General features: G+C 40.3%; 1 protein-coding gene across 1 annotated transcript in view; it reads right to left on the minus strand.

The window, feature by feature from the left end:
* Nucleotides 1–25,531, minus strand: part of SPTLC3 (serine palmitoyltransferase, long chain base subunit 3) — an 83,023-nt gene that overhangs the window by 2,661 nt on the left and 54,831 nt on the right. Inside the window, exons 7-11 of the mRNA XM_009073432.1 lie at nt 23,500–23,605; nt 15,827–16,046; nt 13,556–13,682; nt 1,184–1,319; nt 1–121 (exon numbers count right to left, since the gene is read on the minus strand). The exon at nt 1–121 is cut by the window's left edge and continues 4 nt beyond it. Of these exons, the coding sequence (XP_009071680.1) occupies nt 1–121; nt 1,184–1,319; nt 13,556–13,682; nt 15,827–16,046; nt 23,500–23,605 (710 nt within the window). The remainder of the gene's footprint in view (nt 122–1,183; nt 1,320–13,555; nt 13,683–15,826; nt 16,047–23,499; nt 23,606–25,531) is intronic.

The raw sequence follows: 25,531 nt of genomic DNA on the forward strand, positions 1-25,531 counted from the left end.
CATCTCCCGTGTATGTGCCGCCGACACGCAGAACCGAGCCCTGGATTCTGTGATAGGAGTAGCTGGAAACCCAACCACGACCACCCCGATATTTTTTTCTAACATGCGTCTTGCAAAAGCCCTAAGGAGAGAAGTAGAAGAAAAAAACCGAAAGTAAAATGTCTCCAATAAACTGACCACAGAGAGAAAACATGTATAAGAAAACAATAGGTAAAATCCTGTCTGCAGTAGAAGCGGATGGTAATATTCCCACTGATTTCCATAAGAGCCAGAACTTTTACCAGTAGGAGTGAGATTCTTTGCTGCTTAGCAGCTCATGAAGACAAGTGCATGTCAAACCCTACAAGTGTGATGGCAGAGAGAGCACTGCAGGATAGACATGATTCACTTATGTCAATGAAAAGCTTTGAGTGCAAATCAAAACACCAGGGCATTCACAGTCCCTAAGCAAGGCAGAGGCTGAGCTCCTGGAAGGTATAAGAGCTTGGTACATCAACAGCAATAAAACAACCTGTGTGATGGTTTATTTGCTCTCACAATTACTCTGTCAGTTAGGAAGCTTTTGTGTGGTATGTACGAGACATAGAGCACACAGCCACCCTAAGCTACTTGCAAATACTTCCTACAGCTCAACCCTCACTTTATACTACTACTGACTTCTGGTCTGTGTGCACAAGTGCTGCTTGAGAAGAACTGAATGGTAAAACGTGAAAAGACCATTCAAAGACCATATGGGGAAAAAGAACGTCCATCCAAAACCATTCATACATCAATGTGTCTCATTTAATAATGACAAAATTTTTTTTAAAAAAATCCAGATTCAAAATGTTATCAACACATTTAATAATGACAAAATTTTTTAAAAAAAATCCAGATTCAAAATGTTATCAAAAGTATTATTCCAGATCAAGTTAAAAAAGGCTAAGAGAAAAATTTTAAAATTCTGAATACTGGAACAGCTTAAAATTAAGTCTACTGCCAAATTTAAAAAGAGAAAAGGGCTAAAAAAAAAAAAAAAAGAGAGCAGAACTGAACGTTACAAATGTACTAAATTCACCTAAAAGCGCATGTTTCTCCTGGGAGGCATATACCCCACAGAGCTACATTTTCCACAGTGTATACCAAATAACCTATGATATTGAATAGTATTTGTTTTGCTGACAGGTTTTTTTTCAGTACTTACCCTATCTTACCAGGCATATAAAGGAGCAAGGGGACAACAGGAGAATCATCATTGCCATAAATGATGAAGCCCATTTCATGCAGTTTTCGCCTGAAGTATCTTGTGTTTTTCCCCAGCTGGCGCACTCTTTGGAGCCCTGAAATGAGTCAGCCAGAAGAACACTCAGTGCAAAGATCATAATTTGAGTCACAGGCAAGAAACAGGGCTGTAGGTAACAATTTGGCCAAAATGTATATGCTGTTATTTGAGAAGTAAAACATGAAATGAACTAAATCTAACTACATTGATTATTATGGCATTGTAGGAAGGACAACTGATACTCTTGTACTTGTGAGGTGCCTTTCCATCTGCAGAAACTGCAGTCCCTGCCTGGGGATAGGCAGGTGAACAAATCCCTGTACTCCATTGTGCTGAATAAAGCCTCTTGGATAACACACAGCTGCAGAGAAGTAGTCATGTGTCTCTGTGCATGCAGGTCATGTAAATAGAATATATTCCTTCTCAACAAAATTGACTATGAAGGTGAGTAACCAATGTCTACAGATGTTGATACAGAAGCCAGTATATGCATATCTTTTCTCATTCACATTGTTCCACAGGGGTCCTCTTATATCTAAGATAGTTTTGTGCATAAAAATTGCTTAAAAATTTTTGTTCTGTGACTGTAATAAAGCTGAAAGTAGAAAATACTGCATTTTGGGTCAGCTCAAGCTGATGCTTTTTCTGCAGTATTTAGACAGAGGAAAAGCATGTGATAAACTGTTATTATACAAGGTCTGATCTTCTGTGATTTGATAACAACCTTCAGCTTAACTCCAGTTGTTCTAATATGCAGCTACATAGGCAATCCCTTACTGAGCTCTGCTCAGTTTCTCTGTCCTCTTATCTTGCTATTATTGCTTCGATATCATCATCTGACAACAGATTTTGGTCATTCTAGACTTCCAGACACAAGAATTGTTTGCTGCATTGTCCCTGGCCTCATTTAGTCATGAATTCACTGATGTGTCCCCCAGCAAAGCTGACAGGAGAGTTGGAAACAATTATTTTTAATGAATTAAAAAGACAAAAATCAGCAAGGAAAAAATGTGCATGAAAAGTCATCTCAGCCTTATTTTTTTCAGTGTCAGTAAGGAAGCAGTTTCTGACAAGTGTAGTGGCTTCCCCACCCATTGCATAAAAAGGAGAGAGCCACACTCTACAGCACTGTAGGTGGGAGATACAGTATGTACTTTCACCTCTCCACCTGTATCATATTTCATAAGTGAGCTGACATATGTGTTGCTTTTCCAATGCTGTGAGGTGCTGACAGGGGTGGTGCCACCTCCCCCATACCCACATGATTTGCCAGTACCAGTCCTGGGTTGACAATGCCACATGGCAAATCAAGCCAGGTCTGTCATCTGCCTGACCTCACCAGAAAGAAAACTGCCAAACCACTCTTGAAGAGATTGAGTCTCTAAGCCTAATCACTGTGCAGCAGCTTGTGTCTGCCCTGCAGAACTGGTGGGAACATGTGGGAAGACCGGGATTTAGCAGGACATGGTTACGCTCTTAACTTTCATTTTCCTGCTATTCATCAGCCATACTTTGAATATCACTTACATTATGTCGCCAGACATGAGCACTGAGCCCTCTAGTACAACTCATTTCCTCTTTTCCCTCTGCTTTTAAGGTGTTTTTGTACAGATGTATTACGTTTTCATTCTCCATTTACTTTGCTTTTTTTCCACGTCATTCTTCATTTACTACTTTCTGCTGTCACCCTTCTCTGACTGTATGCCTGTTTCCTAATTGCCCATCTTGCTGCATGTAATCATAGTGGCCAGTTAGGCATTTGTAGTTGCTACATGTCACCTTCAGCAGATTTGTCTTCAGACCGCATTCTGCCCCACCACCTGCTCTGGCTTTTCTTCTTTTTCCCTCTTGGCTGAGGTGGAGATCACTACACCTACATAAACCTCTTTTCCATTAATCATTTCTGAACGTGTGCAGGTTTGAACAAGATCTACTGCTTCATCTGTTCTGTATCTTCCCGAGTCAAGGTTCTGTCAATGTTCTGGCTGGGAAATTTATAGGAAAACTGGGACTTGCTTCACAGTGATCAGTGTTTTGCTCGAACAAATTAAAACATCTCATAAAACCAGTGCATTTGTAACTTTATGCACAAAACTGCCCACGCAGACAACCTGTTAGTTACAGTCTCAGTCATTCAGTTTAAAGCATTCAGTGGAAGAGATCTGCCGGGTTAGAAAAGGCCACAAATAGTTTAACCATCTCTCTAATGCTGCTTAAAACAAAAACAGCTGTGCCAGAGCAAGGAAAACAAATGAAACACAAAAGCATCCTACTACAAAGCTTTCCAGTCACTAATAAAAACAATAGTCTGTGGTATTTCCAAAAATATTTTTGGTGTAGTAGATCTCAAAGAAACAGGAGGAAATACTGAGGAGAAGGAGAAATGGGGGCAGGGGAGATTGCAAGGAAAGGGAGTTAAAGAACTGCAGAATAATGTGGTTGGAGTCTAAAGAGAGACTTTTTCCCTTGTTAGAATTTGTAGAGATGTTATTAGCACCTCCTCAACGCCCAAATTACAAGGAGGAGGGTTGGGGGAGTAACCTGAACTGGGGACTCACACCCACTGCTGTTTCTTGCTATCTTAGCAGCCCCTGAGCTAGTTTCCAACCTCTCAGTTGGAGAGCATTTGAAACTAATAGATTTTCAATTAGGGAAAGTTTTCATAAATGCAGATGTTCTTGGCGAGCGCAGTGTAAGACTTGCTGCCTTCTCCTTTCTATTCAGCTGCTTACCACAAAGCTGGAAAGCCAGTGTCAGCCATGCAAGATTCCAGGCTGTTTGCTGTTTATCAAACCACATGTGCAGGGCCCAGAGTTGATCAGTTGTCTCTATTTAATTTCAGTACCAGAAATTTAGACTCCAAAGAGGGGGAATCCAGCAAAGAAAATGTTAGACCTGAAAGAGGAGGTTCAGGCAATCCCCCAAAAGTCAAATACCTTTTCCTTTTCCAGTCTCCCCTTGCTAAATCTATATCCTCAACCAGTTTGTGATGGGATGGATCCTCTTTCGAGACTCCCTATGGAGCTCATTTCAAGCCAGCCAGTGCTGATGCAAAAGAGCCACTTGAATGTTTTAGCAACATCCCAGAATACTAATTTCGTTTGCAGGGATGCATTAAAGCGCCAAATAAAAGATCAGAGCACTCATATATCTGGAGGGGAAAAAAGCACATTAGGAGATGATTGCTACACACACTGTATTTGTGGGTGGGTGGCTGGGAGGAACCTATTTCTTTACCAAGTGTCAACACTTTCCTTTCTCAAGTTTTGTGGTCAAAGACCACAGACACACATCATATACACAATCTTATATGCTGTCCTGATAAGAGCAATAAAAACCTTAAAGTTTGTAGCTGTATTTCAACGCTCCTTTTCATTCCTTTATGGGACCTTCCAATGTCAGATAAGGAGGCAGATCTGAGCAAAATGTTTATTTTGGTCTCATTGGCTCAATTTTCCCCCTACACTGCAGATTAAGAGCGATGAATTCAGTTTAGAATCAGATCTTAGTCAAATTCACTGTGGTATGTTTAACTGAAGAAAACACATACAAAAACTATTTTCTTTGATTCCTGAGGCTGTGATCTTGCATCCTTTATTATTTATTGAGTAAAAATCTGCAGAGCAGACCCTTGAGCTAAAAGGATATGGGTGTAAGAACTTACCTGTATGGTACTAATTAGAGGATCAGGTCCTAAGCCAGTAAATATATGTGTTACAAAAATCTTAGTTTGCAAAATCCTTGAGGATTTACAGTCTATGCAAAGAGCTTACAACACAGCATGCAGGATATCCAGAGAGTTATATTCAATAAAACATGTGAATGACAACACAGCATAAGACTGGAGAAAATAGCTTGGACAGGGAAATACAACCCTTCACTGTTTAAAACTAAGCCCACTAGTGCTCCAGTTTTCAGCTATGGCTGAGAACGACCTTATTAAGAGCTCTACATCTTCTTATTAGCTGAATTAAGAAGGAAGAGAGAGAAAAGTGAATGCTAAACAATTCTCAAATTTCCCAAGTTATCTTCACACTGCTTGGAACATACACAGCCAGTGTATTGGGATTTTTTTTTGCTTTAAATACAAGACTAATTGCCTGGTATGAGAAAACCAGATTTACTGCATCTGCAATCCACCTACTGCTGGCAAATTTAGAGTTTACATTTGTTGCACTACTTTAAAAGTATTTGGTTTACTGCAAAGTCCTAAGGTGTTGGCAATTCTGGGAAAAAATGCTGAGTATATTTTTATTTGACACGCATCATTGCATACTGCCAACTTTAGCTCATTAATTTCTGCAAGCTTTTAGAAAGCTTTATAGCTCAAAATTAATATGGCTTAGTTGACGGAAAAATACAAAGAGAAGGCAAGAGAGACAGAAATGATAAAAGATAGTGGCTTGCTTGTAATTTCTTTGAAGGAAAAAGCTTTTTGAGAGAGCCTCTTGGAGTAACAGATGTGGTAGAAGCTTTGTCACATGCTTTTGGGGAGGAGCTGCTCTGGCATCTGACAGCAGGAAGGCATCCTGACTACATCCTGACTACACGTCCCAGGGCCTGATCTCAGACCAGCTCTACCTGGCACAGCTCCATGCGCTTCAGTAGAGCTTTGCTGTTCATGCCAGCTGAGGATCTTATCCTGGCAGTGAAAGAGGCAGTAAAACTATCAGCTCTCTGAAACAAAAGTTTGTTTTCCTCTTCCAGAGATGTCTGCTTTTCACTCCTGCAAGATGTTAATAAGCAGAGAAGCTGTCTGCATTCAATTCCTGCACAAACATTCTACCTTTGAACTCTTCCTGGAGGCTTCTGCCCTTGGAAATTCTAACTCAGTATATTGAAAAGAGCAATAAGCAACCTGTAGCCTTTCATATCAAGATCTCAGGTGTATTTTAATTGAAGAAGAACTGTTTTTCCTGAACCCATTCCAGTAAAGATAATCCCACACCGTACTGTTTTTTGGCATGCTGTGGACTCTTCAAGTCCCAAATTCACCTGCTTCAATCTTCTCCAGATGTTGTTTCATAGGATCTTTCTAAATAATTAGTTATACAATTGAACTTTTTCATACTGGTGCTAGCATGTCTCTTCAATCTCTGTTCCTTGGATGGAGAACTCTACTCCCTGCCCTTCTCTACTAAAAACTAGATAGTAAAAAAGCAGACTTTCATAGGCTGAAAAAAACTGGAAAACAATAGCTCTTCCCCACTAAACTATTGCAGATGGACAGTTTCACTTTTTCCTCTGATTCCATTATAAGAGTAACACACATGTACCTTCATGTGCATGAAATCACAAATAGAATGCTATAAAACTAGGGTGCCTAAAGGAAATATGTTCTCAGATAAAACAATCTTCATAAAAAATAACTTTGCTATGAACTGGGGAGAAGTGAAGACATTTTTTCTACAGTCTAATGCTAAGTAGAAACCTAGTAATTTCATCTTAATTCAGCTGCTAAATAAGCCCTTAAGGACTTATTTAGTCAGGCCGATTTTAACTGAACTGCTGCAAAACACTTTCCAGAGCAGATTAAGGGAAGAAAAAGTGGCAATTTCAGCTGAAGCAGAAAGGAGGGAAATTGTACAGATTCTGTAATTTTTACCTCTTTTCTCAAATGAGTCAGCTCTGCCTACTCAGCACCTTATCTATACTCTGATATAGAATATAAGCATTCAGTGTCCCACATAAAAGTGGGGACAGAGCAGCCAGTCTTGGCTGAGCCTTATTTACTCCCAGCACAGGTGATTAATCACCAGGCAGGTCCGTCCCACTGTTGAAAGCCAGCCAGTGCACAGCACGTTCCATCTGCATCACATTAGGTGTTTCTCAAGTGCCAGGGATCTCAATGCTGTTAGGGAAGGGAATTCTCTCCTTTGTGCTCCCTCAGGCTGATAACAGTGCTGGATTCATTGGGCTCCACAGTGCAAGCAACATCTGGAACAGAGGAGGGATCCTCATGCTATATCTGAACAGCAAAGGCACCCTTAAAAGGGAACTATGCCATGGAGTTGTGTGCTGCTGTCCCTGGTGAAAGCATAGCCTTCATTGCTGGTGGTCAGGCTGCAGGTCACAGCCAAGTTTGATGACATCCCTCCTCTGCCTGCAGTTAATACTTGTTTGAGGATACAGGGGACACCTATCCATGGGTGGGGTCTGCTAGAGGACTACAGCGTTGGTTTAACTTTGAATATGGAAAAAATGACTCCAAATGAGGCAGAGTTTGATCAATCCTCAGAGCTCTTGCAAATCACTGCAAACAGTATTACTCCAAAGGCTCTGCTTATTCAGACCAAACAACCCTCCATGGATACTTCTTTTGGGAGGTAGATTGCATGACAGGTGGCTCCACTGGAACAATGTGTCTCACTCATTCTGAGTAAAGATGTCAGAATTTAGCTCTGTTTCATCACCCACTGCTGGGAGAACATCTGTAATGTTCACCTTAGACAAATAATAATTGTGACAGCTTATTATCATCACTGGCATCTTCACCATTGTGGTGACTGGGAACCTGTCATGGTTTGACCCCAGTCAGCCACCAAACACCACTCAGAGGCTCACTTATTCCCCCACCAGCAGGTCTGGGGAGACAATCAGAAGGGTAAAAGCTAGAAAAACTCATGGGTTGAGATAAAGACAGATTAATAGAGAAAGCAAAAGCTGCACACACAAGCAAAGCAAAACAAGAAAATCACTGCTTCCCATGATCAGGAGGTGTTTAGCCATCTCCAGGAGAGCAGGGCCCATCACACATAACAGTTCCTTGGGAAGACAAATCCATCATTCCAAATGTCCCACCTTTCTTTCTTCTACCTCCCCCTTTATATACTGAGCATGATGTCATATGGTATGGAATATCCCTTTGGTCAGTTTGGGTCACCTGTCCCAGCTGTGTCTCCTCCTAGCTTTCCATGCACCCCCAACTTCCTTGCCAGCCTGGCAATACGGGAAACAGAAAAAGCCTTGGCTCTGTGTAAACTCTGCTCAGCAATAACAAGAACATCTCTGTATTATCAACCTTGTGTTCAGAACAAATCCAAAACTAGCCACTGTGAAGAAAGCTAACTCCATCCCAGCCAAAACCAGCACAGAACCCTAGTGATGGAACCAGTGCTGTGCAATCAGAGAATGAATTCGCTTAAGGGCTTTAAGTGTAAGCATATACTTACTGGGAATATTAACTTGAAATCATTCTCCTTGCAGAGGACCTGAAGAAGCAATCACCTCAGAATGAAGCAGCAAAATGAGAATTTGGAAGGGATAGACTTTAACATGACTGATTCTGCAAAATGTTTTGAGCAGGTTCAAGGGGTCCATCAATAAGTCACTTGTAGATTTAAAGCTTACAGCAATAGTTTCATGATCAGTTCAGTCTGGCATAGATTTATTTTCTTGCAAAAGGGATCACTTCTCTCAGCTCCAGCTGCTCAAGTCCTGGCACTGGGATTCATATAGCCATATGGCAGATTGGCTCAGGGAACCAGTTTGGCTGTAGGCTAACCATATGTGGGAGGGTTGGTTATTTTTCAGCTAGATCAGTTCTCTGATTCAGTTCATTGCATGGCTGCATGAACACTAATGCTGGCATAAGGGAAAGGGCACAAGCCAGGCCGTAGTTACATGGAACTAAGTTTTCTGAATGTACAGAGGACAAAGCAAAGCTAATGTTTTCAAAGGACTGCTGAACACACAAAGCAGTGGGAAATGTTGGAAGCCCAGCATTTTAAGGAGTTGGTCCTCTAGTTATACAAAAATCTAAGGCAGACGGAAATGTTTTAAAAAGGAACCTTTAAAAAACATTCTTTTTAATGCCAAACCTAAACAGAAAGCAGCATTCTGCTGCTTCTCACAATCTGAATGAGCTCAAGTGTAAGAACTCAAAGTTCGCTAAACACAAAAATGAAAACTAGCAGTTGCAAAAAGATAAACCAATCAGCATAAATGGCAACATAAATTAATATTTTAAAGAAACACTTTCTATCTAAACAACCTCAGGGATTATCTTTTAACATAACAAAAACAGTAGATTCCAGAGCACAGGGTTTTACATTTTTCAGCATCCCATAAAAACATATGAAAAATACCCATTGCTGTTGGTGAATTATTGTTTGCCATGCATTAAACAGAACAATGAAGCCTTTGCAAATACTGAAGTTTGCTTTTTACACCACTGTAATCTATTATTAGTTATCAAGAAAATTGCTTTGGATTTTCTAGCAGTCTTAACTATGTCTGCCTAGTAGTTCTATCTTTTACCTATCAAATTTAAGTGCAAAAATATACTTTTAGTATTCTCATGCAGAAAGGGGGAAGAAAAGAGGTCAGAGGTCACAGCTGAAGGGGTTGTCTTGCATGCAAGTGTACAGTCTCATCATAGGGATAAAACCACTAAGGCAGCTGCTGAGTTGCCTGAGGTATCTCCTGTGGTGTAATGAGAAGCCACAAGGAGAGCACATGAAGAATATCTATATTATGAATTGTAAAGCGTAAGTGCCATGGGAACTTCTGCTTCCCATATTTCCTAATAAGTGAGCAGAGATGCATTTGAGATGAAAAGGCCACAAAGGTTTAAGAGGGATAAAATGATTTTTTAAAAAAATTGGACTATATGAACTGCATCATGGAACTTGCTGGCTCATGACATTACTAAAGGAAATACAGCTGCCAGAAGGTCATACACTTTTGAACAACTCTATTATAGGGACTATCATTGTTTTTATGACGTAATGGTCTTGCTCTACAGGCCATTGATTTTCAGAGTCCTGTAAAACATGGCGCTGAAAAAACAGCAGAACTTGTACTCTACTAAAGCTTTGGTTTCACATGAAAATGGAAATACATTTGCATTTTCTGTAGCCAGTTTCTAACTCTTTGGATACAAGTCACTCTAGAAACAAAGGACTTGATCATAGTGGCCTCAAGCTATTTGTCTTTCCCACTCAGGAACGGAGTATATCAGTTTTGAGGGAGCTACTACCTTCTCCTAATTCAGAATTTCTTGTCCTTCATTTTCTAAAGTCACCTCAGAAAACGTGGCAAAAGGAGGAAGCTGTAATAGCTGGCTGTGGGCTCTGCAGTATCCTCCCAGTCACATTATAATGACATTAGTATCTCACAAATATAAAAAATATTGATATGGGAACATACCTACACACTTATCTATTGTATCCTGAAACAGGTACCCGCTGCAGGTAATTTCCAGCTAAACAGTTTAGGCTTCACAGAAGTATTTTTAAAGTGCTAACCTATTCCTTCCTTGCAATGAAGCTGTAACCCCTGTGCCCATAAACATCTATTGATATGCATTCAGTACACTGATCCTATCCTGGAAATGTACATCCTGATTCTTTTTCCAAACAAGCTACCATATTCACACTGATTGAAAATACAGGAACAAAATATGGAAGATCAATCAATTGTATACGCACCGGGATAAACACAAGTACTGTTGAATTTCTGGCTTCAGGCATTATCTCAGATACAATGTCACCTATGCTACTCTTTTCTAGATGTGCTGCTTAAAAAATTAGTGGAGAATAACTAGCACAAAATTGATGGGAATGTGAAAGCATGATATCTGAGAAAATGTAACAGGCTGTGTGAAGTACTAACAAATAAAGATTTTTCCAAGCAGTAATTTAAGTGACCAAATCAGACATCCTTCTTTTAGCTTTCTACTGATCTGCCAAGGAGTCAGTCATGAAGCTGAGGTGTAAGAACATGCTGGGTTAATACATTTGTCATGCCCTTATTTCACACTCTTTTCAACAAGCACCCTCTAGTTCACATGGAACATTTTAGCAAACTCCAATTTAATTATTTTTCAAAACATTCCCAGTATTTTTTCCCCTACAGAAATGATCTTGGGAGGACAAGCCATCAGTGGACATCTTATAATGGATTCCCCAATCAGCCTGTAGGAAGAGAATGCCATTTGAAATAACTTGCAAAATAAACTTCTTCTATGGATTCAACAGGCTTCCAGAGAACAAATGGTCTATACCACCCTGCAGCAACTTTGGTTCACCTAAAACTTCTCTGTCAGGTGTCCCTGCTATATAGCTCATGCTCTCACAAGTATGACTCACGTGTAGGATCACTATTTTCTATGATGGCAGACCAAAAGAACTCTGCCAAGGTCACTGTTGTCCTTGGAATAAAAAATATCTAAGAAGAGAATGCTTTCTCCCTTCTGTTCCCCCTCCTTTCTAAGCCATGACCTTCTTCTCTCTGATGGCAAAGCAGCATTGTAGTGTGGTCCAGCATAGCATTTTTTCCTGTGTTTTGGGTTGTGGTTCTTTTTTGTAGTCCACAAGACAGCCTAATGAAGGGAGGCCCACATGAAAGAAAAACCAATAGACTAAAATAATGAGTCTGGCTCAGAAGGACAAGAAACTTTTTTACACATCATAGCCAGTTTGCTAGCCTTTGTGCAATGCTCTAAGTTGTGATATATGATTTATTCATTTGTTTTTCTCCTCATTTGCATTTCATATTGCAAGATAATTTTTAAAAAACTGACAAAACACTAATTTATTTCATAAAGGATTTGCAGAAGATGTAATAAACTCCTATTTTGTGGAGAAAGACAAAAACTCTGTCATTAAACAACAATGCTTCTGGAAGAGAAAATGTTTCAAACTCTTAGCCCTAAGATATATACACACCTTAAAAGACTGTCTTGAACCAAGTTCTCCTATTACCCTGCACCAAACTGCATGCAGAATCATGCTAGCTGAAGAGCATTTTTAACAGACTTTGAAGGCTTGGAAATGCTCTGCATGTTTCATGTTTTACATGCAGCATCTCTGAGCACCTTAAGTCTTTAACTCTTGGGAAGGCTCAGTGTCAGACCGCCCTCTCACGGCAGGCACCAGGGCAGGAAGCAGCATGGCTGGACAGTCATCCGGGACAGCCACTGGGATTGGATTCTCTATCCCTCCTTCTGTACTCTGGGGTCTTGCAAATTCTGGCCTCACTGAAGTGCTGTGATAAAAGTCTTAATAGATTCGCGTCTGTCTGTTGTAGCTTGAAACTGCCCTCTAGGGCACTGCAACAGAATAGTGCAGAACAGTATCTTACCTGCTCTTACCTACCCTTTTTACTTTTTCATTCCCACCTTACCCCAGTCCTATCTGGGGTGGGGAGAGGACTAATACAGAATTAACTCTGTTAGTCTCAGACAAAGTAAGAGAAAATAGCACAGCACAGTGCTTCTGGACCAGTATAAGTGTGATTGCAATTAAGAGCAGAATCTGTATCTTCAATGCATATTACACTATAACATGACTCTCAGGCATACATTCCTGAACTATACAAATTCAAAACCCATCAGTTTTTCTCCATATTGGGATTTAAGTCCTAGAATACATCTGAATATGCCTCAGCAACACTTTGAAGCAGTACGGATAGATATGTCACAGTTGTTTGGTTGCTTGTTGTTTAGAAAGTATGTTACACAGAGGATTGATTGGACAGTAGCTCCATCTGCAACTTCAGGAGAGTAGAAACAAACCTAATTTTAAAACCCATCAGTTTTTCTCCATATTGGGATTTAAGTCCTAGAATACATCTGAATATGCCTCAGCAACACTTTGAAGCAGTACGGATAGATATGTCACAGTTGTTTGGTTGCTTGTTGTTTAGAAAGTATGTTACACAGAGGATTGATTGGACAGTAGCTCCATCTGCAACTTCAGGAGAGTAGAAACAAACCTAATTTTTCATAAAGACACCAAGTAGTCAATTCTGTTGAGACAAAATGTACTTCAAAACTACCTTCAGGACACCATAATTGATGCATGAGAGAGGCAGATGTTATAATCATCTTCTCGTACTACTATTTAACATACAATACCTGCTCTGAAATTCTGCACCACACTTGAGTTGTTTGCCATTTTGAAGGATCACACTTACAAAGCTAAACTGACAGCACCTAGCCCATAAATGAAGTCACATCCTTATGAACCCCCCAACAAAGGCAGACAACATACTCAAAGGGCAATTAATGCATTTCTATTTGTTGCTGCAAAGCAGGGTGGGCTGGCAGCTGTAAAGCCAGAATTCCAGACTATTTCCATCCCTGCTGCATATGGATGAGCATGGAAAAAGAAATAGAGTCGATAGCACTTAGAAGTATGGTGATTTGGATATTAATTTTTCAGTAAGACTGATTTTCTTTCCTTTCCTTTACCATACTACTTTGCCGCTGGATGACATTTTGCGTGTGTCCACACATAGGAGATGCTCTGGTAACAACTGAAATGAGTGAAGTCAAAGAAGTTGGCTTACCTTGTGTTGTCCCATCTAGTCCCATGAGACATTTCATTGCCCTGATGATTTGCTCTGCTACAGGTGGACACATTGATGTGGCATACACAGCACTGTGAGAATGAGTTCGTAGAAAGTCCACAAGGTCCTTACAAAAGCAAAACAAAGCATGGATGAGCTTTGAGCTGGCCAAACACCAGATCTCCCTCTAAACTACTGCAGAAGTGAGAATGTACAAAAGGAGGGGATGTTTCACCAGCCATTAGTTTGCTTTCTTGGCTGCTACTGTTAATATGTGGCCTGAAGAAATATCAGGCAGGTATAAATACTTTAAAAAACTTTACCATATAACTGGGGCAATTACAGCTGAAGGAAAAGTCTGGAATAGAATAATGTTTGCTTCTGTTCTAAGACAGAAGGAGCCAAAATAATGTCAAGACCAATGAACAGCTGCACTTAAAATAATGCTGCTCAGTTCCAGCCTGGGAATGAAGCAAAGCCTACAATGACATTGGTACAGTTCCTCTGTCACATGACCTAGCCCAGGAAAAACAACCTTGCTGGGATCTATCTTTGGCTATTAGCATATAAATTTTCAATTGAAACTTTCCATCAGTGTGGCAGGGACTATAGAGTTGGTATAGTTGCTTTAACATTTCCTTGTATAACTAAGAGCACAATCTTGCTCCTAGAAATAGCACAGATGTACTGTAGGCATGTCTAAAGCACCAGTAACTCTCCCGAATCCAGGGAAGCTATAGGAATTCAGATCTTAATCAAGATCACTGTTGTTACAACATCTTATACCTCTTAGTGCAAAATATCAGAGTAACAGTTACCACACTAAAACCTGAATGCATGTTAGTGACAAAGGGATGAGACAAGACCTGCTTGAAAATTGACTTTGGTAAGAAAGTATCATCATAAAAAAACCCAAAACCAAAGAGAATAACACAAATTATTGCCAAAAGAACTTTATCAGTCTATGCAGTAACTCTAATGCTAAGGAGAAAGATTTACCTAACCTCACACAGGTTAGGTATACTACAACTGTACTCCTAAGGGTTCGAGAAAACAGCTGTGAAGGCTTCTCTGCCCCTGCTGACACAGAATAAACAGTGCCACCATGAGTTTTTGGCTGCAGAAATGAATGTAAGCGGGTGAATGGGTGAGCAGCCTTCCAAGACCCAGAAGCCTGAGGCAAAGCTTAGTGATACACACAGGCGTGAAAAGAACAACAAGCTTTCATTTAAGAAAACTCCAAAGGATTAGAGGATGAATTACTTCAGACTACTTTTCACAGGTCTAGGCTTCCTCTACTTTCTAGTTACATTAGCCACATTGTCTTTGGTAAGAGTTAAGCCTTCAGATACAAATTCAGGAAGCCAAGGAAACAAAGAGAATTGACTCTTGATGTATTATGACACCCGGGTTTAAGAAGTCCAGGGGCAAACCCAAAAAAGACACTAAGAAATACACAGTTTATACTTTCTTATAGCCCTTTTATTCTACTCTAAGGCTACTCTTATTGATGTTATCCTGACAACAACCATATGGGTTGTCTAAACAGGCTTCCTACTCATTCAGCAGACTCCTTAAGAAATACATTCAGCTGGGTATGAAAAGGGCAAATAATCAGCAACCACTTGATCTCTCTGTCAAGCAGCAAAACCGATGACATTTCACAATGGTGCTGATTATGCTTTCTCTTCTACACCCCCAGTTAAAGCAAGCTCAGCTCTACTTTTTGTTGACATCTGTTGTTGGCAAGAGATTGTTTTGTTAATGTACGAGGAGCAACTGAGGACATGGAATTTACTATTGCAAAAGGCCCTCAGTAACCCTTTTTCTCCTAAAAAATGCAACTATGTCAATCCACAATTGTTTAGGAATTTTATTATCAGTAGATGAAACTGTGGTTTGAATCTCTCAATATTGCTCCACACATTATTTACAAATGTGAAACAAAGTAACGAGCAATCTGCATGCAAATTAATGTAATGAAGTATATTTAGCCAACCACAACGTGTCTAAACATTTCCAAGACAAACAACAATCAGCAGAGTGGCACAGAAATACCCAACTCAAGCAAATTACATAATGTGAACATGAGACCAAAATAAGAAAGCCTGACTGTTTGATGTGCATTTGGGATCCAGGCAAAAATGCTACTAACGTTAGAACAGTGCTCATGTAAAACAATCTGTGCAAAAAGATACTGAAATATATCACACATAATAAAACGGTACTTCCCACTCCCTTGATGTTAAATTGTTGATGCCTTCCTTTTACCTTCTTGCCAGCTATGTATCCTCCAGCTGCGCCAAAGCTCTTTGTGAACGTTCCCATTAATACATCAACATCATCAGGGTTCATACCGAAGTACTCCACAACTCCTCGGCCTGTTGCTCCCACTGCACCAATGCTGTGAGCTTCATCCAAGTAGAGGTAGGCTTTGTATTTCTTCTTCAAGGAGACTATTTCTGGCAGGCGCACGATGGACCCTTCCATGCTGCAAATGGAGAGAATTGGGGATGAACAACAAATCCTGTACTCTTTCTTTTTAAGACACCGGCAGAAAATATAGTCATTAATTGCCTTATTCCCTGAAAGATCTTCTGGAACATTGGTTTTTATTAACAGTTCAAAGAAAACTTGCAGCCATTTCCCAAATGCAGGTGAGTGTAAAACAGTAAAATAATTCTAGAATTCAGGCAATCAAAACCAGTCAAAAAGTCTTCTAACATTTGCAAATTGTCAACATGCCAGAACAGGAATGGTATAAATCAAGGAGGAGATACTCATTCAAAGCAGCACATTAAAATTCATCACTACAAAACAAATATTATAATGAATTATAAAGAACTGCTATAATTCAGTCTGATCCTTGGTTACTTCAATGTTAGCTACTGTGGCAATATTTGGGTGTAACATCTCTACTGCAAATTCCTTTGGTGCAGAGGAGTTGGATCCAACATACACAGGAGATGGGCCATGTGAAACTCACAACTGGTGCCATAATTCTAAGCAGTCCCAGTCTTCAGAGTGAACAGAATTGAGGATTAGAACAGGCAGCTCAAATCCACTCTTGCCAATTGTTGCTCCCAATATGTACTTTTTAGGAAATGTAGCCTGCTACGTAGTCACTGAAAGGCAAAAAGTTTCCATTCCTTTTCTTCTTACTTTCTTACTGACAGACAGGAAAAAGAAATATTCTGAACTTGCGCTGGAACGGGTTGCCCAGAGAAATTGCAAATGCCCCAACTCTGGCAGTGTTCAAGGCCAGGCTGGATGGGGCTCTGAGCAACCTGGTCTAATGGGAGGTGTCTGCCCATGATAGGAGGGTTGGAACTAGATGATCTTTAAGGTCCCTTCCAACCCAAACCATTTCATAAGTCTACGATTAATGGTGTATTAAGATTTGTAGAAATGAGAAAATATGATAAATCTCTGTATTGTTGGCAGTTGTATCAGTAAGTGAAATAGCACAGAGGTGTATAGCAAAATGAAAGCCCAGGGAGATAAATAAGAAATGCACTCTGATCCCATAGAGACGAAGCATCGGTAGCATTGATGTGAAGACGATTATGTCTTGAAAACCTTTGTGAGATGACAACAGCTATGCTTGGATATGCTCAGATGCACTCTGTATTCAATTCATAAGGAGTTAAAAATGTTCTCTTCCACTAGCTCTAGTAAGCAGGTCTTCAAATACTAAATACTTCCTATCAAGCACAAAGTGAGTGGCAATTTTTAGATCCTGGACCAGTGGCTTTCACAGACTATTTTACTGCCACTCTAGTTGTGCTGTGCAGCTGGAAGTCTGGCACCACAAAAGGAGCAGGATGTGCTTTTAGCATTCAGGAAATTTCTGACAATTTTAGTCCTTCATCCTTTGGTCTCCTGAGTAAACTTGGAAACTCTTTGGTCTTCAGTTTTGAAGGAGACCTGCCCATAGGCAAATCTCCATTAGTTTGAAGGAACAGCATCGGGGAGTAGCCATGGACAAGGGCTGCCTGTGCTGCTCATACTGGGAGGTTCAGGGAGCCTGGCTGTGTGTGCCTGGAGGCATATTTTTGGCTTTAGGTGACTGCTGGCAAATTTTGTCCTTCTGTCTTGCCCAGCTATAAAAGAGGCAGCTGAGGGGCTATATATGTTGGCACCATGGTCTTTTGCAGCCAAGAAGGGTGGGCTTGTACTGTAAGCTCCTGCAGACTGGGCTTTCTCACTTTTTCCAAATGGCACTTGGCAGCTGGGGGATAAGCAACTTGAACCACCACAGCTATTTTCCTAATAAATACAAGAGCAGAGCCCACAGTCCTCACATAGCCCAGAGTCAAAGCATTAGTCAGCTAAAAATTACACGGAGCCATTGGGTATACTTGGGCATGCAGCATCCTATGTGCTGGGGATGGCAGCTCTCAGCTTCATCTGGCTGGTCTGCAGGGTGGCAGTATGGCCAGAGAGTGCCAAGGAGGACCTCTGCAGAGGGAGGCAAGCAGGCATGCCACTCTCCACCTTCCAGCAATGCTTGGGCAGAACAGCTAGGCAGAGAAGGACAGTAACAATTTTTCCACATTTGCATTGACATCATTAGGCTTAGTGGCTCATGGAGATTTAGATGGGAGAGACAGCATTTGACTTCAAAAAGACAAGAATAAAAATGGTAAATTAAAAATGCTGCATATTTGTGGAATGGGAGCAAACTTGTTCTGAATCCCAAAATACACAGAGCTGGTAACACGGCTGTTGCAAGATTTAACCGTTAAGAAGATTTAATGAAAACTTTTCTTAGTCATATAAATAGGTGATTTCTCTTGGAACTCTAAGCTGTTTAGCAAAACAAGACACCTGTATTCAGTTTCAGTGTTGATTTACTGCTCTTGAAAGATGCTGGGCTGACATAAATGTTATAATAGTTGACAGAGATCCTAACATGGCCTTGAAGCGTCCGTGGAGTAGATAAAACACTACTGGATATGTGCATATCTTCTGTGTTGCCATTAACAGGCCTCACCCCTCCTGATGGCAGAGAGCTGTTTGCTGCCCACTCTCCTCTTGGACTCTCTTTTGACCCTGGGAGACAGACAGTTCGTGATATGCACACCACCCTGTTTGGCACTGATTCAAGATAAAGCTCACTTCACATAACCCCTTGGGTAGCCCAAATGGAAAGTTTACTGAATCCTTCAGTAAATATTGATGTCAACTAAGCTTAAACCAGAGAGCCAGAAGTGAGCTGTAATGGTTCTGTCTCAGTCTGCTTGTGTCACTTAGCTTTGTGTACAAACAGCTATTGTGTACAAAATTATTGATCTGTTTCCAGATCTGCTCAAGCACACAGGGCACATCAAAAAAAGCTGGATGCAGATGAATATCAGCTGGCTCTGCTCAGGCCAGACATTCTCATTATGTGGTATGACATCCTGTCTTGTAGCAAAAATTCTTAAGGTTGGTGGCAGGGATGTAAAACTTCTAGATTGCAGCTGACCCTCATCTCCCTTGTTTGGTGGGCAGGCACAAAAGCGTGAGACAGTACATACTCAGTTTGAACCTACTTCCAGATGTGTGGAGATATTCCCAAGTTTTGAGACTTGTTTGAAACTTGATTCAATTCCTACAAAACCACTGACATTCTTCCTGATGCAGCTGATGAATTGTGGAGACGTGGTTTGAGAGATAGGAGGTGTGCACTTGTGATGGTCACTTCACTTGGAACACAGGCTTGCTCTTGACAGGATATGGAGATTTGTTTGTCCAGTTTATTTTGAAACAATTACCACAGTTTCAATCTTTTTTTTTCTGTCAGGAAAACTGATTTACAGGTATTCAACCTGTTATCTACTTCATAACTGCATCACTCAGCATCTCTAAACATGTCCTGTATTACCATTATCCTTTCAACATTTGAAAAGTTTATCTGTTCCCCTTTCAGGTTAGTTTTTATTTGGGAAAATCCCTCCTTTCCTGGCCTGTTTTTTTCCAAGATGTATGCATTCTATTTCAACAATTACTTTAGGTACTCTTTTCTTTTGTAAACCTTGTACATTCATACAGCAATCTCTGTTTTGTAGTCTAGAGCAATAATTTTAAGGAAACCTCCCAACACTGCCCTCAAACACAACTCCATACACTGAAATGATAGAAATGTTAACCTTTAATGCTGGTCCCTCGCCAAAGACATTAAATGTTACTCCATTCTTGTCTGGAAGTCCAGTCGCTTAATCCCAGGAAATAAAAAATAACCCTGATAAATTTCCTATGCCATTGGCATTGAATCCCAAGGAACTTGCAATGCACATGAAAAGGCACTGGACAATATCTAACTGATGAGACCTATTTTCTTAGCTGGAAGGGAAGCTACCCAAATTAAATTAAAAGCAGGGGAAAAAAAAGAAAAATAATCTGTTTTGATCAGTTTCTGATGCCCTATAACTCCTGCCCTGGGCCTTGACCTATCTGACTCTTAGGTAAATATGAATGGAAGAGAGAAGAAGCCTACCACAAACCATGTAAGAACACAGTAACTGATTAATCCTGAACTGGAAATGATAGAAGCCAAGGAAAACATCAGCTGGAATTCAAATAATAAAAATAAGATTTAGCAAGTCAGTTTAACTTGTGTCCTGGTCACTGCCAAAACTTGTTCATGCTGAAGATTGATGACTAGATGGTTTCCTTCAGTTTGGAATGCAAATGGAATAGATCTGCTCCTAGGCTAGTCTCAGTTAAGAACCAGGTTTCACTAGCAGTTACATTTACTTCTGATGATTTTTATTTCTTTTTAAGATAATAGAGATATTAAAAAGCAAGCAAACATACTTATTGCTATTTATTTGATGTGTAGCTTGAGTGCTTCCCATGTCGAGGAGTCAATCCTGCCTTCAGTTGTAACCAAGCAAAATCTGTGGCTTATGGTTTCAAACACAAGTCTGATTTTCAGACCCTTTTCAAATTTTTCCAGCTGGTAAAACCAGGCTTATGCACAGTGTAAACACTTTAACATACACCTAATGGAAACAGAAGGCAAATTTCTTTCCGTACCATGAACTTCACCATTCTAAGACTATGGTGTCCCATGTAACAATATTTTTTTTAAAGAAGGAAAGATTAGTGGGTTTTTTGTGTCTCTGGAAAAAGCATTTCTGTAAAAATTTGCCAAGCCAAACTTGCAAGTCAAGATATTTTAACTTGGAGAATGGCTCTGACCAAGTTATTTAAATTTTGTATTAGCTGTCTCTGAAGTGTAACTTAAGTTCTTTAAGGGAAAAAAAAGCAGTATTAACTATTGTAAGAAGAACACATTAACTACACTCTACCCTCTTGATGAATGTTAATTTGGCATCTGGCAAATCTTCAAGAAAACTAACATTAGCTAATATGGGGCTGGAAAAATTTACTCTTTGAAAAATCATGGGCCAAGAAAGGAAACAACATGCACACAAAAAGAGTATTTCTAATACGTCTTTCTCCAGCTTTTCTTTTACATATGAAGTGTTCTTAGCTACTGACTGGACTAGACTACATGGCCTGTGAGCCTGTTCCCAGAAGAGCTGTATGGACAGCCCAGCTGCATGTGCCTCAGGCTGGCAGTGGTGGCAGGGACACAGCACGGTGGGGTGTGGTGACATTCTCTCAAGTCAGAGCAGACTTCCTTTACAACCAAAACGCACTCTTCCATTTCTGATCTGCTTAGACTGTGAAAACAACTAACCAACCAACCTAGCTACTGCTAGGGCTAGTTTCCAATGAAAGACTACTAAAGACCTGAGCTTTGTTTTTCTTTTACTTTATGACTTTCAGAAGTGTGGACACTCAGGGCATGAGCAGTCTTAACGTTATTTAGTCCTTATGGAGCTGAAGGAACTTTATGGTTCCCTTTTAGTGAGGTACTCTGAGGTTTAATATGTTTTTATTTTGCATTCCAACAGAAGGTTCTTTGAGCTCTGGAAAATGAAATCTCCTTTGAAAATGAACTGCAAAACTTGAGGAAAAGAAAACTCTACATCAAACCTAAATCTGGAAATATAGTTAATATAGTTAAATATCTGACAGTGGGTTTGTCCCACTGTTTGGACTGATCTATGCTTCTGTGCCACCAGTCTACCTTCTTGCTCCCTAGTGGTCAATGTTCAGGGTGAAGGATTTAAAAGTGAACAAAGCTCAGCAGCTGGAGCTTTTTCTGCCAGCCATGTCACCAATGGGAATATTTGTCAGTAACATGTTGGTGGTCCACTTAATTTCTGCATGATCAAAGTCTTTAAATCTGAGCTTTCTTTTAGTAGTGCCAAGCGATGTTTATTTGCAGTTTTGCTCTGTTTATTCTAGTTGAAAGCACACGTTCAGCCTGCTTTGGATCAGCTGATCTGCTGCTGACCTGTTTCAGCTCTGAGTGACAGGTATTTAGATAAGGACTGATTTGGTCTCTTTGCAGATGGAAAACGTTAGGTAAAAAGATTTCTGACAAAAAAAAGCTAATTGGCTCAACTGCACTAATATTTCTCAGTAAAATGGCCTAAGCAACTGCCCATCCAGACGAGTTGTACTTCAGCAAGACACAATATGATCCCTATATATAGAATTTAATGTCACTTTCATAAACCGTGTCATGTCCTGTGAATGAGCGGTTCTGGTTCCGTTCTCTCTGGGGCAGGTGTCGCTGATACCCAAACTATCCTTCTGCTCCTCCTATCTTGTCCATTGCCACAGTAATCTTGCCTAGATCCATGCAAATCCTCTTCCTGTACAAACTCCTGCTTCTTCAGCCCTACTCTCCTCTTCATGATCCCTACCTCTCCCTTCTCCAGCTTCTCGCCCACCAGTGGCTCTCCCCCCGTGCATCCACAAGCCCCATGGCTGCCTCTCCATCAGCCTTCTCCTGACTGGAGCGGTTGCCAGGATGAAGCCCAAGACGGTGAGCCTGGCTGGTGCCCCTGCTTTGCTGCTCAACTCTAGTGACTGCTTATCTTTCTGGTTGGGTGTAACCTGCACCACAGTAGTGAACCACACCAGTGAACCAGAGGTATCTCACTAGGATGCTCTCTAATTTCATGGTATTATTGATGCTGATATTGTCTGATGGATTCAAAGGCACTTCTCTCATTTAAATTCCTCCAGGGACTAGAGTACTACATGAAATGCCACTATACAATTGTTTGAAAGTCTTTCAATTGTTTTTCCTGTTGAAGCACCACAGTAGTGAACCACACCAGTGAACCAGAGGTATCTCACTAGGATGCTCTCTAATTTCATGGTATTATTGATGCTGATATTGTCTGATGGATTCAAAGGCACTTCTCTCATTTAAATTCCTCCAGGGACTAGAGTACTACATGAAATGCCACTATACAATTGTTTGAAAGTCTTTCAATTGTTTTTCCTGTTGAAGTGTCGTGTCGCAATTGTTTGAAAGCCAGTCTTTCAATTGTTTTTCCTGTTGAAGTGTCGGTTCATTAGATTCAGCACTAATTGCTAGAAAGGTCTGCTATCACTTAGCCTAAGTTTAGCTGGAGATTTTAGATTCCAACAGCTGGACATGCAGAGCTTAATTAGTTCTGTGTAGTTGTCTTTTGATCTACCCATGTGTATTCAAACCACTCCAGAAAATTCAGCTTACTTAGCAAAACTCCTCACCTACTATAGCACCATGACTTTTATCATATCTGTGGCAATATACACCAGCTGATGATGACCTGTCATGCTCTCCTGGTATATCTCCCATTCCACTGTGATTTGCTAAATCAACATTCAGAACAATATACAGGATCTAACTGGAGCTGCAAGATCAAGCGTTCAGACTGACATAATGAAAATCAACATTTAGAAGATCACAAAACATTATTTTAACTTCTACTCTCATTAAGATTTCCCTCAGATACCCAGAGTCAATATTCACTTCACTCTGTTTTATCATTCTGTCCTCATAGATGGTAAAAAGTACTCCTCTTTCTAAAACACAAACATACCTGTAAATGCCTTCCACGAGGATGAGAATTTTTTTCCATGCTCTGTGGGTGCGAGGCTGCCCATATATTATTGCATCTCTCAGCAACTTCTCGAGGCTCTGCATATCTTTATTTATAAATAAGCAAAAGAAGAAAGGAAAAACATTAGCAAGTATTTTTCTAAAGAACTTTCGATTTTCTCCTGGCCGAATTTTTCTTTATACAGAAAAAGACAACATTAAAAAAAAAGTATTCTAAAGATAAATTTCCTTTATTAGTAGGCAAAATCCAACAATTGATTTAATTTGCCTGAATGCAGTCTAGTGACAAGGAGAGTTACAAAAAGCTTCCAGTTATACACCTTATCTGGGAAACTTCAGGAAATTCTTGGCATACATATTCATTTAAAGGCAAAAGGGAATCACTTTGCTTAAATACTGAAGGCGAATTGCCAGCAGTTCTCTGTAGGGGTTGCTGATACTCATAGTGTCTCAAGACAACTGAATAGTGAGTTTTTGGTTGCTTTCCAACATCACCACAGGCTCATGAATAACATGCATTGCTTGAGGAAAGGTTCGGACAAAACATAAAACACATTAGGATGGCAGCAAGACAAGTCTTGTCCTTCTCAGAAGAAAAGTGAGAGAATGATTGTTAATGAGAGAACAAGATACAAGCACGTGGCATAGATATGCAAATTTGGTAAACAAAATGCTTAGTGCTGGTGGGACTTTGCTATAAGGAAGTCTGGAACAATGTTAGAAACTTAGCTGCATTCTCAAGGGATGAGTGTGGGTAATCTAATAAATTTCTTGAAGGAAAACAACTCAAGTTTTGAAAAACATGGAAGAAGCAAGAAAAAAACATCACACGAATAAGAGTCAGACCAAATGTGACTCTCAGTGTGGTTGTAATCTAACCAGCATTCTGGTGTCTCCAAATGAATGAACACTCCAAAATGAATTATTCTGGTACTTTTCAGGAATCTGGATTGATATTTTAAAATGTTTTCAAAGAACGTCCTACAGAATCTACAGATCAGCTCAAACTGTGGGTTGAGAAAATCGGTGGGTTTTTTTCCCACTTTAACCCCATTTGTTTCAGCAACACATCTTAACATAATTATTATCTTCTAAAAGAGTACAAAGTTAATCTGTAAAATACAGTTGTCCCAAGACAAGAAAATACACCTTAGAAATATTAATATTGACCTATAGTTTGGTTTCTGCCCCAGTGGAACGGGGCCATTTGCACACTAATTGCCCATCATGAATAACCTGTGACCTGAGAGATGGACAGGTTATGACCTGAACCCTTTCATCCTGATGCTTCACCTCTTCCTAGTAACATTTACCAACATCAGTTGGTGAAAGATAAAGTTCTCAGCAACACTTGCTCCACTCTGCACCTTATCGTGTAATCTCCTGACCTAGCAAGCCCTTGCTGCAATTTGCAAAGCACAAGACATGCACAACCAGTTGCCCCTTCTTTCAGTGGTGCAATCACATGCACAGCTCAATGAGCTCCTAAATGGAAATGTTGTTAGGAATGATGCAATGCAGACCGCACAGTTTCCACTAGATGGCAATCAAGGAAATAAAAGTTCCCTGGTACTTTACAAAAGAAAGTTATAATCCAGTTGAGCATTTGCAGCTGCTCATGTTCTCTTTTGATTTGGGTAGATAATATTTAGAAATCCTTTTGAGTTCTGAGCATTAAATTGCTGCCCCAGGATTCATAGATTGTTAAGGGGCTGGAATGGACCTTACAGATCATCTAGTCCCAACCATCCCTGCCATGGGCAGGGACACCTCCCCACTAGACCAGGTAGATCAAGGCTTTATCCAAAATGGCTTTTAACACCACCAGGGTTGAGGCATACACTATCTCCCTGAGCAACCTGTGCCAGTGACTCACCACTCTCACAGGAAAAAACTTTTTCCTGATATCTAACCTAAATTTCGCCTCCTTCAGTTTGAATCCATTACCCCTTGTCCTATCACTGCAGTTCCTAACAAAGAGTCCCTCTCCAACTTCACTGTAGGCCACTGCC

This window comes from Acanthisitta chloris, unplaced genomic scaffold, assembly GCF_000695815.1.
Source record: "Acanthisitta chloris isolate BGI_N310 unplaced genomic scaffold, ASM69581v1 scaffold5894, whole genome shotgun sequence".
NCBI lineage: Eukaryota > Metazoa > Chordata > Aves > Passeriformes > Acanthisittidae > Acanthisitta > Acanthisitta chloris.